At 36.9% G+C, this 20,310-nt stretch overlaps 1 protein-coding gene across 1 annotated transcript; it reads left to right on the top strand.

Annotated features, from left to right (window-relative positions):
• The first annotated feature begins 14,778 nt into the window (after positions 1–14,778).
• Positions 14,779–16,943, top strand: PDV1 (plastid division1). The gene is made up of 2 exons (XM_079081264.1): positions 14,779–15,250; positions 16,201–16,943. Exons 1-2 carry the CDS (start codon positions 14,924–14,926, stop codon positions 16,648–16,650), a joined length of 777 nt encoding a protein of 258 aa, XP_078937390.1. The 5' UTR covers positions 14,779–14,923; the 3' UTR covers positions 16,651–16,943.
• Positions 16,944–20,310: the final 3,367 nt, after the last annotated feature.

The following is a 20,310-nucleotide window of genomic DNA, read 5'->3' as shown; positions in this document are numbered from 1 at the left end:
ACCCGTAGTGTGTTGTTTTTTTTTGCTGTATGTGTATGTTTTTGTGAATATGGGTACTTTGGGGGAAACTCACTAAGCTTTCGGGCTTACAGTTGTGGTTTATTGTTTCAGGTGCTTCAGGAGATCGTGGCAAGGCGAAGGCGTGATCGTACCGCTCCTCATGTTTATGTTTTATGAGATATGGTTCTGGGGAAATACTCTGATGTTTAAACTGTTTTGAAAACAAGATGTATGAACGTAATGGTTTTTGAATGAAATAAAATGTTTAAATTTGGTTGAAATTTTTGGTCGTTACAGAAGTGGTTGAAGAAAGCATATGGAAAGTGTTGGCGTTGTCTTTAGAGATTTTAACCAAGACGGATTTGGAGGACGAAATACAGTTTAAGTGGGGGAGAATTGTAACATCCGGTTTCGAGAAGTTTCTAATTTATGGATAGTGTACCATGGAGTGTTTACGTAAAGGTCTTGATCTTGAAGGGAATAGAGCTTATACCCTATCAGATGTTGATTATGTTGGTTAAGTGATTAAAACCCTTGAATTATGCATTGAAGCAAACAGGTAAAATTGGAAAAGTAATATTTCAGGCTTCTTGCGTGGGTTATCGTTTTATTTCGACATGTATTAAGTTAAAACTAATTACATGGGGTTTTGGGGCTTTTTAATTCCTTCGCGTGCATATAAAGATCGTCGAAAACGGATTTGAAAAATAGAAGTTATGACTGTTTTGAAGCTGAGATGGATTTTGGGAAAAATGCATCTCCATGGTGTGGTGAAGAGTTCTCCACAACACAGAGAGTTGTGCTGCCCAAGTCCATTAATTTAGGGTTTGGCTTGTATTTAAAGGCTTCAACCCCTTGGTTTTGGTCATTTTGCTACCTCCACTACATCAAGAAACCATCTTTCTAGCTAACCATAAGCTCCCTTCATAGATCAAGCCCCTCCCCTCTCCTCTCATCTATTTTATGGTGTATTTGTGACCTTGGAGTGTGTTGTTCTTCAAAGTCTTGGTTTTGAAGTTTTGGAACTAAAGAAATCAGCCTCCATCTACCTTTTGGACCTTTGTAAGTTGCAAAGATCCTTGCTTTATTACATTTCCTCTTTAGATCTAAGAGTACTTGGAGTTTTAGTGCTGTACAGGCCTGTTTGGTGCATTTGATGAAATTTGAGTGATTGGTTTCAATAAAGTTTGCAACTTTATTGATCAATGAAGTCCTAAGAGTGTTGTATGTTTCATATCTGGATTCCCATGATTGTTTTGGTGCCATGCATGAGGTTTTGGCCTATTTCTTACCATTTTGACCTGGTTTTGGGTGAGACATGCATTGAACATGCATGTCCATAAAGTTCGAGTTTTTATGGATCTTTAGTGTCCCAAGAAGTGTAACATCTGGTTCCTGGTACACATTTATTTATAATTTATACATTTTAGCAGAGCTACTCGACGAGTTGGGAACCCCAAACTCGTCAAGTAGAAACGAGTTTTGGACGCGAGTTTTAAGCCATCTACTCGACGAGTTGAGACCTTCAACTCGGCGAGTAGGTCTGCCAGCATGAAACCCTAATTTCGGGGTTTTTCACCCTATTTAAGCATCTTAATCCTCACCTTGTGGCCTCGTTTCCAGCCTCCAAGTCCCAAACCCTAATCCACGAAACCCTGGAGCTTTGTGTGAGAGTGTGAGCCATTTTAGAGTGAACTTTGTGTGAATTGAAGCTTGTAGAAGAAGAAGAAGCTAGAGGGTTCCAGGAGAAGATTGTACATCCAGAAGCAACTTCTCATTCTCTTCATTTTCTGGTAAGAAAGCTCCAACATTGCTTAATAGCTTGATATATCTCCTTATCTTCACTTTATGGGGTTTTTGGTCCAAGAAGCTTAGTCCTTGGGATATGGATGTCCCAAGAAAGGATCCCTTCAGATTTGGAATCATTAAGGGTTGTTATCGCATAAAGGTGCAAACTTTATGCCATTAGAACCCCCATGCAAGTTTTAGGGTGTTGCTTTGGCCTTTTAAGCCTCAAAAGGCCATGCATGGAAGGAAAGTTAGGAGCTTTACATGTCCAAGTGATGTATAAGGCCTAGATCTATGTTAGGATGATTTGGTTTAGAGTATTATGGATTTTGGACCAAGATCTATGTTCTAGAGAGCTAGGGTTTGAGCTAAACCCTTTGAGAAGGACTAATAGCGGGAAAAGTTGGAAACTTTACCCTTAAAAGTGTATTCCCACTATGTAGATGAAGTATGGGATTCAGATCTGAAGGATAGGAGCTTAATCCATTGAGATGGCTCAAACAGATAGAGGAACTCGGCGAGTCCATGGTGTAACGCCCGTAGATCCGGGCTAGTCAATTTAGAGACGATAAACATCAAAAATGACTTTTTGATGGAAGATTTTAGAAGGATTAATCTTAACTAAGTTGTAGTATATGTTACAAGGATTCCATACATATAAAGAACGTCGAAATCCGAGTTATAACGAAGAAGTTATGACATGTCGGAGTTTCGCGACAGAACCGGCACGACACAGCGCGACGTAAATAATGAATTTACGTTATAGCGATATTTGGCCTTAGCGATCTAAATGAAAGTCGTAGAATACGTTAAACCGAGAGCGTGCATAAAAAGAACGTCTAAATCTGACTTCGTATGAGGAAGTTATGATTTTTCGAAGTTTCAGCATTAGCAGTACGCAGCCCGAAGTTCGAATATGAGATCGAGTGATTTATAGCCGAAACGATCTAAACGAGAATCGAAGATCTCATCGATAGTAGTCCAACGGTAAAAAGACAGACGAAAACAGACGTCAGACGAAGAAGTTATGGATTTCTGACGGAGTTTTCCTGTCCCGGCCTAGTAAAAATAATATAATAAAAATAAAGTCAAAATTAGCCGACGAAGTCTAAACGAGAGTTATAGAGCATAATCTCACCTAAGCGTGGATATAAAGAACGTCGAAAACGAAGTTCATATGCGAAAGTTATGAATTTCTGAAGTTCGGGGCGCGAAACCCCAAAACTGTCAGAGTTCACGACGTGAACTCAGTATTTATGACTTCTGGAGCCTGACAGACGCAAGTTGCGATGACGCACCTGATGACTATTGAACTCACGACGTGAATATTTGAGATTCACGACGTGAATCCAGAAAAATGGCCCTATAAATAGAAATCAACGGTCAGCCGATTTTGGTTGCTCCTTCTCATCTCTCTCACTCCCGATACTCTCTCTAAGCCCTATTTTAACCCCCCGAAGCCCCGATATCATCCCGAGACCCGAAGCGAGTCCCGAAGCCCCGAAGATCCCGAGGAGAAAGGAGTTTCCGAGCCGAAGCTCTGCCTGCGAGAAGCCAGGTATTTGAAGATATTCTAGTTTCACCGAAGAGCTACTACTCTTAGAGCCGTAGTGCCGTCCGATCATCTTCTGATCAAGTGAGTGTATAGTCCCTTTCATAAACACGATCTTAGTACAAGTATTGGTTGAATGTATTATATCTATGTTATGAGTGAGTGTATAGTCCCTTTCATAAACACGATCTTAGTACAAGTATTGGTTGAATGTATTATATCTATGTTATGAGTGAGTGTGTAGTTACTTTCTTCTAACACATAAATATGAAGTATTTGCTATGAAATACGTGCTATGTGTTATGTATTGTTTGTTTATTTGAGATGGGTGTGGAATTGATGTTTTATACAGGTTTTTAAATGATTTAAACCGTATATGTATTTTATATCTACAAATATGTTGGGTAGAACATGGGTAGACGAATTAGTTGGTGTGTGATGACGGGTGAGTTTGAGGATGAGACGAAAGACGAACCTTGGTAGCTATGGATTTAGTACCGTATAGACAAACGTTGGTAGCTATGGACTTAGTACCTACAATGGTAGCTATGGATTTAGTACTGTAAAGATAAACCTCGGTAGCTATGGATTTAGTATTGTATAGATGAACCTTGGTAGCTATGGATTTAGTACCATATAGACGAACTCTGGTAGCTATGGATTTAGTACTGATAGATAGACGATGATAGTTATGGATTTAGTACCTGTTAGATAAACGTTGGTTGCTATGGACTTAGTACCTACACTGGTAGCTATGGATTTAGTACCCGATGAATGAGCCATAGCAGCTATGGAATTAGTGCTTTACGAAAGAACCTTGGCAGCTATTGTCTTAGTGCCAAATAAAGAATCCTGGCAGCTATTGTCTTAGTGCCTAATAAAGAATCCTGGCAGCTATTGTCTTAGTGCCTAATACGTAGTGAACGAATAGATGGCTCTTAGGGTAGACCCTTAAGAGTAAGGAAGATAATGGGGATGGGTAATTGGAATGATCGTTTGATGATTGAATATATATATATATATATATATATATATATATATATATATATATATATATATATATATATATATATAAGATATAATATTATGGGTTGAAAACCCTATATGCTCACCAGGCTCCCAAGCCTGACCCACTCAGTTTTCTTTGTATTACAGGTTGTGGCACAAGAGCATAAGTTGGCTGACGTAACGAGAGATAAGGATTATAGGCCCGTAGTTATAATTAACTGTGTAAGGTCTATGTTGTTCTGTTTATGCTTTTGGTCTGTATTGAACATGACATCCTGAGATTTTGTTATATAATGAAAATACATTTCTTTAAAGAAATGCTTTGATAAATTCTTATCATGTTTTGTTTTGGGAACAAATTCCGCAACTGTTTTCTGTAAAAGATTACTCTGATTTTAAAAACAAAACATAAACAAATCGGTCTTTTCTGGCCGTGAAATTGGGGATGTCACAGTTGGTATCAGAGCATTAGTTTAAGCGAACTAGGAATTTGTAGGAAATTTCTAGACTTATACTTAAGATGCTAAGTGAAGATTGTGAGATGAGTGTCTGTTGTATTTTAGACACGAGCACTAGTATATTTTAGGAAAGATGCCTAAAATGCTTTTATGTGCTAAATGTTATATGTTTTCCATATATTATATTATTTGTTCGGATCTATGGTCTGTTGCCGACCGGATCTGGAAACCTTATGTGTGTAGGATTCTAAGCGTATGACTACGATATTAGAACTAGCATGTAAATGTTTCGGAGTGATAAGGAGATTTATACGTTTATCGTAAACGAAGCTTTCCTATCTTAAATTCTCGCCCAGTACACCGAACGTCTGCTTGGGTGTACAAAAGGTCATGGTGAAGACTCGTAGAGAATTGAGTAAATGGAGGAAATGAAAAGGCTTATGATAGTGAATGACACCTATTAGAAGATATCGTAAGAGTGGTATCTAGCCTTTAGAATATGTCTGATAAAATAACAGTACGTTTAGGGGAGTACGGTACGTCTGGAGTACACCTTCGATTGGCAGGATGATGGAATGATTGGTGTAATTCTTGAAGTTGTCCCATCGTCTGGAATTTCCATCACCATTCGAGTTGAAGTAGAATTGATGATTGAAGATGCGCAATGAAGAAGTCCTAGTAGAGTCTAGGGAAATTTTTATGATTATTTGGACACATTCGTATGTGTTAAATTGTTTTGTGATTTTAGGACTTGGGGACTGCGATACAATACTTGGGACGAGTATGAGTAGGTGTGAAAGGCAGTAGATGCATATACTACCGGAAGCACAGAACTCACGCTTGGATCAGGGAAAGTCACAAGGTTACCAAGAAGCTAGTGACTGGTCTCGTTTTATTCAAGTATGTCATTACCATTGTTTCGGTAGTGACTAAGAAGATGATTGATATTCTGACCCTAGCGGTCATATCAAATTGAGTCCGACTACGATGAGTTTGTTACGTGGTTCATAGAACCAAGTTGGAGGTAGCATCTGACTCAAGTCAGAAGATTGAAATCAATGCGATCGATAGCATCACGCTCGTTGTTAAGGAAGCTTGTAGCTATAAATGCTACATGTAAAAATGTGATTATATCACATTAGAATATGAAGGAAGGCATATTCCATTCTGGAATTTGACTCTAAGAGACTTGAGTCTAAGCGTTGCATCATACGATGAGAGGTCATTAGAACACGACCCATCAGTCTGTTACAATAGATAAAGGAAAGTACTTATCCTAAGAAGAAGAAGGAGTCCTCAATAAGGATTTATTTTGTAACTCGAAGGTTACGATTGAAAGTACAACATAGTACGAAGAGCAGATGCAGGATTGAGCACTACCTGCTATCGAGAAGTCCAAGAGTTAGATACTCTTTCGAGGAAACAAAGAACTTACAGTTATTACCTAGGATGAAGAGATAACGTATGGAATCATTATATAAGTCCTATTTCTTTGATGATTCCGGGACGTAATCATCCTTAGGGGGAGATAATTGTAACGCCCGTAGATTCCGGCTAGTCAATTTAGAGACGATAAGCATCAAAAATGACTTTTTGATGGAAGATTATTTATAAGGATTAATCTTAACTAAGTTGTAGTATATGTTACAAGTATTCCGTACATATAAAGAACGCCGAAATCCGAGTTATAACGAAGAAGTTATGACCTGTCGGAGTTTCGCGACAGAACCGGCACGACACAGCGCGACGTAAATAGTGAATTTACGTTAGAGCGATATTTGGCCTTAGCGATCTAAATGAAAGTCGTAGAATACGTTAAACCGAGAGCGTGCATAAAAAGAACGTCTAAATCTGACTTCGTATGAGAAAGTTATGATTTTTCGAAGTTTCAGCATTAGCAGTATGCAGCCCGAAGTTCGAATATGAGATCGAGTGATTTCTAGCCGAAACGATCTAAATGATAATCGAAGATCTCATCGATAGTAGTCCAACGGTAAAAAGACAGACGAAAACGGACGTCAGACGAAGAAGTTATGGATTTCTTACGGAGTTTTCCTGTCTCGGCCTACTAAAAATAATATAATAAAAATAAATTCAAAATTAGCCGACGAAATCTAAACGAGAGTTGTAGATCATAATCTCACCTACGCGTGGATATAAAGAACGTCGAAAACGGAGTTCATATGCGAAAGTTATGAATTTCTGAAGTTCGGGGCGCGAAACCCCAAAACTGTCAGAGTTCACGACGTGAACTCAGTATTTATGACTTCTGGAGCCTGACAGACGCAAGTTGCGATGACGCACCTGATGACTATTGAACTCACGACGTGAATATTTGAGATTCACGACGTGAATCCAGAAAAATGGCCCTATAAATAGAAATCAACGGTCAGCCGATTTTGGTTGCTCCTTCTCATCTCTCTCACTCCCGATACTCTCTCTAAGCCCTATTTTAACCCCCCGAAGCCCCGATATCATCCCGAGACCCGAAGCGAGTCCCGAAGCCCCGAAGATCCCGAGGAGAAAGGAGTTTCCGAGCCGAAGCTCTGCCTGCGAGAAGCCAGGTATTTGAAGATATTCTAGTTTCACCGAAGAGCTACTACTCTTAGAGCCGTAGTGCCGTCCGATCATCTTCTGATCAAGTGAGTGTATAGTCCCTTTCATAAACACGATCTTAGTACAAGTATTGGTTGAATGTATTATATCTATGTTATGAGTGAGTGTATAGTCCCTTTCATAAACACGATCTTAGTACAAGTATTGGTTGAATGTATTATATCTATGTTATGAGTGAGTGTGTAGTTACTTTCTTCTAACACATAAATATGAAGTATTTGCTATGAAATACGTGCTATGTGTTATGTATTGTTTGTTTATTTGAGATGGGTGTGGAATTGATGTTTTATACAGGTTTTTAAATGATTTAAACCGTATATGTATTTTATATCTACAAATATGTTGGGTAGAACATGGGTAGACGAATTAGTTGGTGTGTGATGACGGGTGAGTTTGAGGATGAGACGAAAGACGAACCTTGGTAGCTATGGATTTAGTACCGTATAGACAAACGTTGGTAGCTATGGACTTAGTACCTACAATGGTAGCTATGGATTTAGTACTGTAAAGATAAACCTCGGTAGCTATGGATTTAGTATTGTATAGATGAACCTTGGTAGCTATGGATTTAGTACCATATAGACGAACTCTGGTAGCTATGGATTTAGTACTGATAGATAGACGATGATAGTTATGGATTTAGTACCTGTTAGATAAACGTTGGTTGCTATGGACTTAGTACCTACACTGGTAGCTATGGATTTAGTACCCGATGAATGAGCCATAGCAGCTATGGAATTAGTGCTTTACGAAAGAACCTTGGCAGCTATTGTCTTAGTGCCAAATAAAGAATCCTGGCAGCTATTGTCTTAGTGCCTAATAAAGAATCCTGGCAGCTATTGTCTTAGTGCCTAATACGTAGTGAACGAATAGATGGCTCTTAGGGTAGACCCTTAAGAGTAAGGAAGATAATGGGGATGGGTAATTGGAATGATCGTTTGATGATTGAATATATATATATATATATATATATATATATATATATATATATATATATATATATATATATATATATATATATATATATATATATATATATATATATATATATATATAAGATATAATATTATGGGTTGAAAACCCTATATGCTCACCAGGCTCCCAAGCCTGACCCACTCAGTTTTCTTTGTATTACAGGTTGTGGCACAAGAGCATAAGTTGGCTGACGTAACGAGAGATAAGGATTATAGGCCCGTAGTTATAATTAACTGTGTAAGGTCTATGTTGTTCTGTTTATGCTTTTGGTCTGTATTGAACATGACATCCTGAGATTTTGTTATATAATGAAAATACATTTCTTTAAAGAAATGCTTTGATAAATTCTTATCATGTTTTGTTTTGGGAACAAATTCCGCAACTGTTTTCTGTAAAAGATTACTCTGATTTTAAAAACAAAACATAAACAAATCGGTCTTTTCTGGCCGTGAAATTGGGGATGTCACAGTTGGTATCAGAGCATTAGTTTAAGCGAACTAGGAATTTGTAGGAAATTTCTAGACTTATACTTAAGATGCTAAGTGAAGATTGTGAGATGAGTGTCTGTTGTATTTTAGACACGAGCACTAGTATATTTTAGGAAAGATGCCTAAAATGCTTTTATGTGCTAAATGTTATATGTTTTCCATATATTATATTATTTGTTCGGATCTATGGTCTGTTGCCGACCGGATCTGGAAACCTTATGTGTGTAGGATTCTAAGCGTATGACTACGATATTAGAACTAGCATGTAAATGTTTCGGAGTGATAAGGAGATTTATACGTTTATCGTAAACGAAGCTTTCCTATCTTAAATTCTCGCCCAGTACACCGAACGTCTGCTTGGGTGTACAAAAGGTCATGGTGAAGACTCGTAGAGAATTGAGTAAATGGAGGAAATGAAAAGGCTTATGATAGTGAATGACACCTATTAGAAGATATCGTAAGAGTGGTATCTAGCCTTTAGAATATGTCTGATAAAATAACAGTACGTTTAGGGGAGTACGGTACGTCTGGAGTACACCTTCGATTGGCAGGATGATGGAATGATTGGTGTAATTCTTGAAGTTGTCCCATCGTCTGGAATTTCCATCACCATTCGAGTTGAAGTAGAATTGATGATTGAAGATGCGCAATGAAGAAGTCCTAGTAGAGTCTAGGGAAATTTTTATGATTATTTGGACACATTCGTATGTGTTAAATTGTTTTGTGATTTTAGGACTTGGGGACTGCGATACAATACTTGGGACGAGTATGAGTAGGTGTGAAAGGCAGTAGATGCATATACTACCGGAAGCACAGAACTCACGCTTGGATCAGGGAAAGTCACAAGGTTACCAAGAAGCTAGTGACTGGTCTCGTTTTATTCAAGTATGTCATTACCATTGTTTCGGTAGTGACTAAGAAGATGATTGATATTCTGACCCTAGCGGTCATATCAAATTGAGTCCGACTACGATGAGTTTGTTACGTGGTTCATAGAACCAAGTTGGAGGTAGCATCTGACTCAAGTCAGAAGATTGAAATCAATGCGATCGATAGCATCACGCTCGTTGTTAAGGAAGCTTGTAGCTATAAATGCTACATGTAAAAATGTGATTATATCACATTAGAATATGAAGGAAGGCATATTCCATTCTGGAATTTGACTCTAAGAGACTTGAGTCTAAGCGTTGCATCATACGATGAGAGGTCATTAGAACACGACCCATCAGTCTGTTACAATAGATAAAGGAAAGTACTTATCCTAAGAAGAAGAAGGAGTCCTCAATAAGGATTTATTTTGTAACTCGAAGGTTACGATTGAAAGTACAACATAGTACGAAGAGCAGATGCAGGATTGAGCACTACCTGCTATCGAGAAGTCCAAGAGTTAGATACTCTTTCGAGGAAACAAAGAACTTACAGTTATTACCTAGGATGAAGAGATAACGTATGGAATCATTATATAAGTCCTATTTCTTTGATGATTCCGGGACGTAATCATCCTTAGGGGGAGATAATTGTAACGCCCGTAGATTCCGGCTAGTCAATTTAGAGACGATAAGCATCAAAAATGACTTTTTGATGGAAGATTATTTATAAGGATTAATCTTAACTAAGTTGTAGTATATGTTACAAGTATTCCGTACATATAAAGAACGCCGAAATCCGAGTTATAACGAAGAAGTTATGACCTGTCGGAGTTTCGCGACAGAACCGGCACGACACAGCGCGACGTAAATAGTGAATTTACGTTAGAGCGATATTTGGCCTTAGCAATCTAAATGAAAGTCGTAGAATACGTTAAACCGAGAGCGTGCATAAAAAGAACGTCTAAATCTGACTTCGTATGAGAAAGTTATGATTTTTCGAAGTTTCAGCATTAGCAGTATGCAGCCCGAAGTTCGAATATGAGATCGAGTGATTTCTAGCCGAAACGATCTAAATGATAATCGAAGATCTCATCGATAGTAGTCCAACGGTAAAAAGACAGACGAAAACGGACGTCAGACGAAGAAGTTATGAATTTCTGACGGAGTTTTCCTGTCCCGGCCTACTAAAAATAATATAATAAAAATAAAGTCAAAATTAGCCGACGAAGTCTAAACGAGAGTTGTAGATCATAATCTGTGAAGGGACTCGACGAGTTAGTTCGGGTTTTCACGACTAAGTGTAGCAAGGGAACTCGGCGAGTCAAGAGATTGACTCGACGAGTTGAGTCAACTCAAATTGTTGACTTTGACTTTGACTGAGCGTTGACTTTGACTGGGACATTAACTTGACCAAGGTTGACCCGTGAAAGGGTCTTGACATAAGGAATGGTAGCTAAGGGGTTGTTTTGTATAGGGAGTGAGTAGAGCCGGTTGTAGGAGCCGAGACGTTCAACTACTTCACTCGACATTTGAGGTGAGTCCTCTTCTAGTAGGAACAAGTCTAAGGCACCAAGGTCGGCCCGTTTATGTATGTTAGTAATGTCGGGGTTAGCCCGATGTAGTCTATATGTTTCCGGACTTAGGTCCGATGCCGGGGCAAGCCCGAGGAATGTTTGTATGCTTGATGTCTTCGTGATTCTTGCATATGTTTTTTTATGTGTTCCGGACCTCGGTCTGATGCCGGGGCAAGCCCGAGGAATGTTTAGCCTATATGTTATGTTTATGTGTACCGGGCTTCGTTCCGATGTCGGGGCAAGGCCGATGAATGTTTATATGTTTATGTTATGTGTTTATGTTATATGTTTGTTGATATGATATATGTATACCGGACTTAGGTCCGATGCCGGGAGGGGCCCGATGCCAGATGCGGTCTGATGCCGGGCGGGGCCCGATGCCGAGCCGGGCCCGATGCCGGACAAGCCGATGTCGGGTAGTACCCGATGTAGTAGGGCGGGGGCCAACGTATGCAATTATGTGATTATGTGTATGGTATGTGGTAGTTTGGGGAGACCCACTAAGCTTCGTGCTTACAGTTTTCAGTTTTGGTTTCAGGTACTTCCGCTAGTAAGGGGAAGAGCCCGGGATGACTGCATGGCACACACACCACAGTTTTAGCCTTAGAGGATTCACTCTGATGTTTTGACATATGATTTTGATACATTGACTGATATTATGATATTTTCGAGATGCACGATTTATGACTTTATATGATGAATGATATTTATAGTTTTTATTAATGAATTAAAATGAAATTTTTGGATCGTATTTTTGGGATGTTTCAAGAAGCTTCCTGGAAAGTATAAACAAAGGACTTGAGGGATTAAGGACTCAATCCATTAAGCTGTCCAAATGAAAGGACCACGAGGTGGCAAGGTGCTTGCCACAACGTGGTGAATAAGAATGTAGCGATTGTTTGTTTGGAAAATGCCACATCGTGGTGGCATGCATGCAACGACATGGTAGCAGTTTTAATCACGAATGGGTGCTTATCCATGACATAGCCATTGGTTGGCCACGACATGACGACCGTTTGAGTTGACTTTCTGAGTTGACTTTGACCGCCGACCGTTGACTTTTTGACTAGTTTAACTTTTGGTCAAACTTGGGTAGAAGTGAGTATTTAGCTAAGGGATAGTCTTGGTTTGGATTTAGGTAGCTCAGGTTAGCTGCTATGTTGCTGAGAATGCTCTTGAGCTTCTACTGTTTAGTTCAGGTGAGTCTTCTCATTGTATTACTTATGTCATAGTGTGTGCATGTTGACCAACTGGGTCTTATTTGCTGATTGTTGTCATGTGTTACTGAGCTGCTGATAGCTCCAGGGCGTGATGTTAGTCAATTGGGACTGCTAATAGTCCCCAGGGTTACTGATAACCCACAGGGAGTGCTGTTAGCCCATTGAGACTGCTGATAGTCCCCGAGGTTGCTGATAAACCATCGTCGTTTATATTGTGGTGTTGTATGTAATATTTAGGGCTGTTGATAGTCCTCAGGATTGTTGATAGTCCCAGGGTTTCTGATAACCTATAGTTGATCATTATGTTGTGAAATATGTGATATTTTGGGAAACTCACTAAGCTTTGTGCTTATAGTTGTAGATTAAATGTTTTTTAGGCACTTAACGAACTGCGAAGGCGGGGATTGTACACATGCATCCATGGTTGTCAAAATCGCGATCCTGATCGTAGGATCGTACGATCCTAGATATGAAAAACGATTCGGATCGTAAAAAGATCGTATTTGGGGTAGGATCGCAGGTAGGATCGTAGGATCGAGATCCTACCTTCCCTTGATTTTTTTTTTTTTTTTTTTTTTTTTTGCAAATGAATTTTTTTACCACTTTATGTCTTTTACCCTTTACCACTTTACCATTTATCATTTTGTATTGTGGCTTATGACTAATATTTTGAAGTTTTTATAACTTTTGAATGAAAAACTGAATGTTTGAAATACTTTTCATGATTAAAAATTATAAATTAAAATTATATTTTATTTTGTGGGATCTTAGGATCCCGATCCCGATCTTACAAACCCAAAAACGATCATAAGTAGGATCCCGATCTTGACAACCTTGCATGCATCAACAATTTTATGATTCGAGATTCCACATTGTCTTCCTTATAACTCTGATTTTTAATTATGATTTATGAACATTTGGTTTGACTTGAATGTAACTTTAATAAAATGGGCGTTTGTTATATTTTTAAAAGGAAAGTTTTATTTTGAAATTTTGGGACGTTACAAGTCAGAGCGTCCCTTATATTATAAAAATATGCACGTTTGGTCCCTTGTAGACACTAAATGATTATATTGCCATTTTCTATTTCTTTTTCATTTATTTTTAATATTTCAGAATATTTTTAATTATTAAAAAAACATTTTAACTAAATTATGGGTCCCACCTTAGCACCCACCTACCGTATGTTACATTTTCCAGAAACTCTCTCATCCTTTTCTCTCGAAAGAACCACCACCACCACCACCAGGGAAGCAACATTGGACCTCCTCCGGAATGCCACTGACGATGTGAAACGACCGTTCGACTATCGTCAACATCTGAAAACTCTATTTTTCTCTTGCATCGGTAACCCTTCTGGTAGGAACCTACATCTTTGATTGCCTAAAGACAACCATCTCTGATTATCTCTAGTATTCGACAACATCCCGATCTCACCTCTGTAGTTTTATGATATAACTGAATATTAAAAACTTGTTTATTCAACTTGAAATCGAGCATCACAAGTTGCAATAAGTATTGTAAAACATCATTATTTCATCAATTCATCTCGAATCAGGCAAAACACACTCATAATAATCCATTTATGATTCTATGTCTTTAGTTGTACACGATCAAAATGATTTTTTTTTCCTTTTCTAATTAAGTAGTTTTCTTCTTAATTTTTACGGTTTATAACAACATAAATTATGATTTATGCTTAAGAAGTTAAAATTTGATTCCACTACAGAGTTCTTAATGAACATCAAGTTATAATATATACTTCACACCCACAATCTTGCAAAAGAATTTGAATATAAATTCATTTTGATGAATCTTTTGATCTCGATCCGATCTTACAATCATGATTTTAGTAAGGGTGTGTTTGTGATTGCTTTTTGAACATAAAAATCCTTTTTGTAAAAGAACTTTGTCTAAAAGATGGTGTTTAAAATGTGTTTGACTTGTCTTTTATGACTTTTAAGTGATAAAAGCTAAAAGTCACAAAAAATAGGAATTCCTATCTTTTCTCCAGTCAACTTTTCCTTCTTGACTAAAAGTTGGTTTTAAAAGATCTTTTTAATTTGCCAAACAACTTTTAATAATTTTTAAAATTTTTAAAAAGTTAAAAGTCAAAAAATGATTAAAAAAAATGACAAACACCCTCTAAATGTAAAACGATCCAAGTAAATTGACAACATCAAGTTATAAACCAGTTATAATGCATAATTCCATATTTTTTTTTCCTCATCAAGGCTCATCGCTGTACCAAACTACCAATGAGTTGTCTACTCTTTTCCACACATATACACGGGACCACCTTAACCCTAACGCAAACTTCCTATTCCCGCTTCGAATCGCTTCCATCCTTTCCTTTTCTGTAGTTTCCTACACTCATGAAATGGGAGATGGAGATGGAAGAGGTGGAAGCCGTTCTCGAGAAGATTTGGGACTTGCACGATAAGCTTAGCGATGCTATTCACTCCATTTCAAGATCTCATTTTCTTCATTCCGTCAAAGCCTTACGCAGTTCCAACGATCTATTCGACCGTGCCGCAGATAACAACAAGAAAGCCTCCGATGATGAAGTGAAAGGAGGTTTCGTTTACGTTAAAGACTTCCCGATCGAGGAAGATGATCACTCGGCTATTCATGAGGCCAAGAGTTTGAATTCTATTCGTACCGCCCTCGAGAACCTCGAGGACCAGCTTGAGTTCTTTCATGTGAGTTTCTGTTAAATTATTGCTTCGAATTATACTAGTTATGTCCTTTGTCCGAGAATTGTGTTGTAGCAGACCTAATTTCTTTGTTGGAGCGAACCCTAATTTCTTTGATTGCTTGATATTTTGCCCACGAGACCAGGAATTTTGTTAGAATTTGACCTAATTTGTATAGTTGTTGGATTCCATTATATGTTTACCTACGGGGACGTATGTGCTGATCTGTAGTACAAGCCAGGAATAAGCTTAATTAGGGATTTTACTGATTAAGAGATTTTAATGAGTGGCTTAAACTGGCAGGTTTTAGTGGTTTGTTTATGTTGTTATTTTCATTGTTAGTCATGGTTTATATTTATGAATACTTGTAATGCAAATGTACAGATTGGTTGCTGCTGCATCCTGAAGGATATGGTGTCTAATTTGTTCATGGAATTGTTTGTTATGAAAGAAATTTACAGTTTTACACTTACAAATGCATGAGCAAAATTGTTTAATTGAAAGCAAACCTTGTATGCCAACTCTTGTGCAATACATAAATCTAAACTGTGCCTTAGGCCTTTAACAATCCTAGTAATAAAGATAAGGATTCATAATAATATATTGCTTATTATTTTTGGAGCCAAGGTTAAGATGTTATTTCCTGATCATCTGCATTATGCTAATTGCTACACCCCCAATTAAATATACATATGCAAGGAGGGGCAAAGAAAATATTAAGTAGTGGGGAATCATTTTTAGGGGAAGGGCGTTATGGGTATTTTCTATATTATTTCTGTTAAGGTTTTCTGGCCTATAGATGTTGGCATCTTTTTTGGTGATATCTGGCACTCTCAAGATCATAGCACATTAATCAAGAATGAAGAAGAGTATATGAAAGCATGATTGGAATGATGGAAAAAAGCTTGAATTGAATAATAACATGTTTTTTTTTTTTTTTTTTTTTTTGGATGCAGACTGTGCAGACACAACAGCGGGCAGAGAGGGATGCTGCAATTGCTCGGTTAGAAGAAAGCCGGATTGTGCTTGCATTAAGATTAGCGGATCATCATGGTAAAAACTACAAAGTCATTGAAGAAGCAAGGGCTTTTGTTGGACAAGTACAAAACCACAGTTGTTCCTATAACAACATAGAAAAGAAGTCAAACATTCTGGTCAATGTCGTGATTTCTAGTTTTAATTTTGCAAAAAAGTCCCTGAAAGTTGATCATGTTGGCGGTTTGTTTGGGAACGCGGCTTTATTTGCGGTTAGCATGCTGGCATTGTTGCATCTTCATCAGGTAGCGGATAGGGATAGGGACATCTCAGATCTCCATCAAGTTAAAGTTAATACAAATGTTACAAAAGTTTATATACCCGAAGGGGGTTCTTCAAATGGTCTGGACGTTTTATCTGCCAGAGGTTAAAAACTAAAAAGACTACTACTATCTCAAACTCTTTTGAGTGTTTCTTTTGGCAAATAGCAATCTGGCATTGTATTAGAACGTCTAAGTCTAGGTGTTGATTTACTCTTTTTCTAAATTTGTATATTTTTAGGCTGCATTTTGTTTGGTGTGCATAACAAGGATTGAGCATTTGAACTACGATGGATGGGAACTTTACTCCTTTTTTTTCCCCTTTTCACACATGGACGTTAACGGGGAGGCATATGCCAGTGAAATTTGAGAGAGCAATGGAAATTTTAGTAGATGTTGCAAAACGGATGTGAGTAAACATTTGAATATGATGGGTTTGATTTGATATTGTCAACACCGATTTGAATATGTTAATAAATTGATTTAATAATTAATATAAGGATATTCGATCATCAGAAATGAAAGCATATCCTCATATCGCCAACTTTTAATCGAATTACAAAAAAATGACCAACAACTATTAAACAAATATGTTTTGGACTCCTGCGTTGGACTATCAGAAAGCCGTTGAGGTGTTTGAAATCTTACATTTCAGACTAAATGTTTGTTTCAACCTGACATTTGGTTTACATTTTGGACAGTCCTTTCCTTTGCTTCGGACTCATATAAAATTTGACTTTTATATTTATTTTTGGTAAAAGTTGAAATACTCTGTTCAATTTCTACATGTCTCATTTGGATAAAAATTTTCATTTATAGATCAATACATGTCTCATTTTGATATTTAATTTTTTGAGGAATTTTCAAAATAGTCAAATCTCTTAATGACTTAGCCAAAAATAGCCAAAGATTAGGGTTTTTTCAAAATTAGCCATCGAAACCATAGATCGGGTAAACACACCTGCGGTTTCGTCGGATGGGCTGCGTAATCGTCGAGCCATCTACAATTTTCATATGAAACCCTAACTCATAAATGGGCTTGTGATATGGATAGTAATAATGCAGAAAATTGGCGGAGTTCATTGTTTTGGAATGTTTGTACACACCTTCAATTTTTGCCATATGCAACGCCACAATGGGTGAGTAATTTGTCGGGTCACAAAAATGGAAGTTCATCCGGTCCACCGTAAAACAACATAAAAGGAGGGGATGAGTTCTTGTCTTGGTTTAGGGTGAGATTTCAAGTGTCTTAAATGAAGAATCTGTGATGAATTTTGACTTAGTTTACGGAGAGAGAGAGAGAGAGAGAGAGAGAGAGAGAGAGAGAGAGAGAGAGAGAGAGAGAGAGAGAGAGAGAGAGAGAGAGAGAGTTTTTGATCTCATCTTTAGCTTTTTGCAAACCATATTGACCAATTTTACAGTTTACTCTATAATAAACATAAAAATGTAAAAAAAAATCACAAACTAAAAGCGTATAATACTCTTTGACAAATCAAATATCCTCTACTTTTTGTTCATACTAATTTTCTTACTTATTAGATTAAGACAAATGTCAAAATCAAGAAAGGAGATTAAGATACAGAATTAGTGGATTACACATGTCATGTTTCATAGGAGTATGAAGATAAGAAGGAACAAAATGTAAAAGGAATATGTAGTCAATAGCGGCGCTATAGCGGTTAGCGGAGGTAAGGAAACGCTATTTCGAAATAGCGGTTTAGAATAGCGGTGACGCTATTAGCGCCGCGATTTACCGCTATTTACCGCGATTATGGTCACCGCTATAGCGGCGCTATAACAACTATTTGAATAAATTCCATTTTTGGGCTATTTTACATAAAAAAAACATTTTTTTGTATCATTCCATTGAATAAAATTGTTTTTTCTTAGCCCCTAACTAAAACTTTTGTGTCGTTCCATTGAATAAAATTGTAATTTTGTGACTGTCATGACTTCCATTGAAACCATGTATGTGTTGTGTTGCTAATTGTGTTGAAAACTTGAAGTACTACATTATGATTAACTATCAAATTGCTTAATCATTTTATTTAATAACTGTAATTGTGTTAAAGTATGATAAAATAGTAAGTATTTCATATGTTTCCTTGTTAATTGTGTTAAAATATGATTAACTGGGCCATTGGTAACCGGTCTGTGAAGTATGATTAACTAATTATGATATGTGAAATATGATTAACTAAATATGATATGTGAATTATGATTTACTGATTAACTAATCAACTGGATTGGGTTGAACTTTAAAGTATGATTTACTGATTAATACTCTAATATATATAAATTCTAAATAATATAAAAAACGCTATATCACCGTTATACCGCCGCGAAAACCGCAATTTCAAATAGCGGCCGGTGACCGCTATTATATTTTTGACCGCGATAACTGCTTAGAAAAGGATATTAAATTGATAAAATTGCAAAAATGGTCCCTGTGGTTGGCAAATTTATGTACTTTTGGTCCAAAACGAAATGTTGGTGCACCACTGGTCAAATTGGTGCAACTTGAAACATTAAACGATTTTGGATCCACAAGCATAACATACTATTTGTTACGCGTTACAAGGGGTCTCATAAAGAAGTTTTTTTTTTTTTTTTTTTTTTTTTTTTTTCTTCAGAATCTCTATATATCTTTACAGTTTAGAAACGATGAATCCATAACCGGTTACCCATATTAAGGCTAATGATGAGTACTTCTCTGACTATCGGTTGCATGGTTGATTATTTTTCAATTTATATTAGTTGTTTCATTTTAAAAAATTGTTGTGATAAATGATATAACAAATTGTAGATTCAGGTGTTTACAAACTTTTATCGTAATTGATGGTGCTCACCTAAAAGGGAAATACTTGGGAACTACAAATTCCATAAATGACAACCAAATCCATGCCCTTGCTTTCAGAGTAGGAAAAAGCACAAAATAAGAAATCATGATTATGATTATCAAGGTTAGATGATTATGTTGGTAATATGGAGAATTTATCCATCTTATGAAATAATGAAAATTCCAGTAACATAACCCATAAAATTTATGTTCCTAGATGAATATCACAACCTTTGTTGTCAACATTTGCTTATGAATTTACGAACTAAGATTGGAAAAAATGGTGTTTGGGAGACATACAAGGCGTAGAGTATGTTTGATTTCCAAGACAGTTTTGCTAGGTTATGTCGTTCATTTCCCACTCAATGTATATGGATAGACATTATTGGTCATGTAAAATAGACAAAGATGTACTTCCATAGGGTTATCTATAATATAATGACCTATAACAGGACAAATAACAAATTTCATTAATACATTATCAAGAGATGAAAGAAAACTATCAATTACAATGTTCAATGAGTTTTTCTCTTACACGATGCAATAATGATATTGTCAATGGCATAATATAGGAGGTTTATTTTTAAACATCCATAAATAAAACTATAGTTTAAAATTGCATGACGACTTTTTTATATATTTTCTTGGTAAATAACGACTTTTTTAAATGTCATATATTTCGACCTTAAGTATCCTTTATCAACAAACCAAAATATTAAACGATTCATATTCCAAACCAAGTACGTTTCTATTATGAATATAAGTGAGTACAAAATCCAAAGAACATTTCCAAAATAAACATTTCGAATTTAGAAAATGCATACGATGACATTTTGGGGGTCAACATCACGAAGCTTAACAAGATAGCAAACCATTTGTTTTCCAAAATCCAAAACCTGAAGAACAACTCATCAATATTTATTTCGAAGTTT

The sequence above is a fragment of the Lactuca virosa genome, chromosome 2, assembly GCF_052849685.1.
Source record: "Lactuca virosa cultivar CGN04683 chromosome 2, Lactuca_virosa_CGN04683_v6, whole genome shotgun sequence".
NCBI lineage: Eukaryota > Viridiplantae > Streptophyta > Magnoliopsida > Asterales > Asteraceae > Lactuca > Lactuca virosa.
This window is presented reverse-complemented; position numbering and strand designations above follow the sequence as displayed.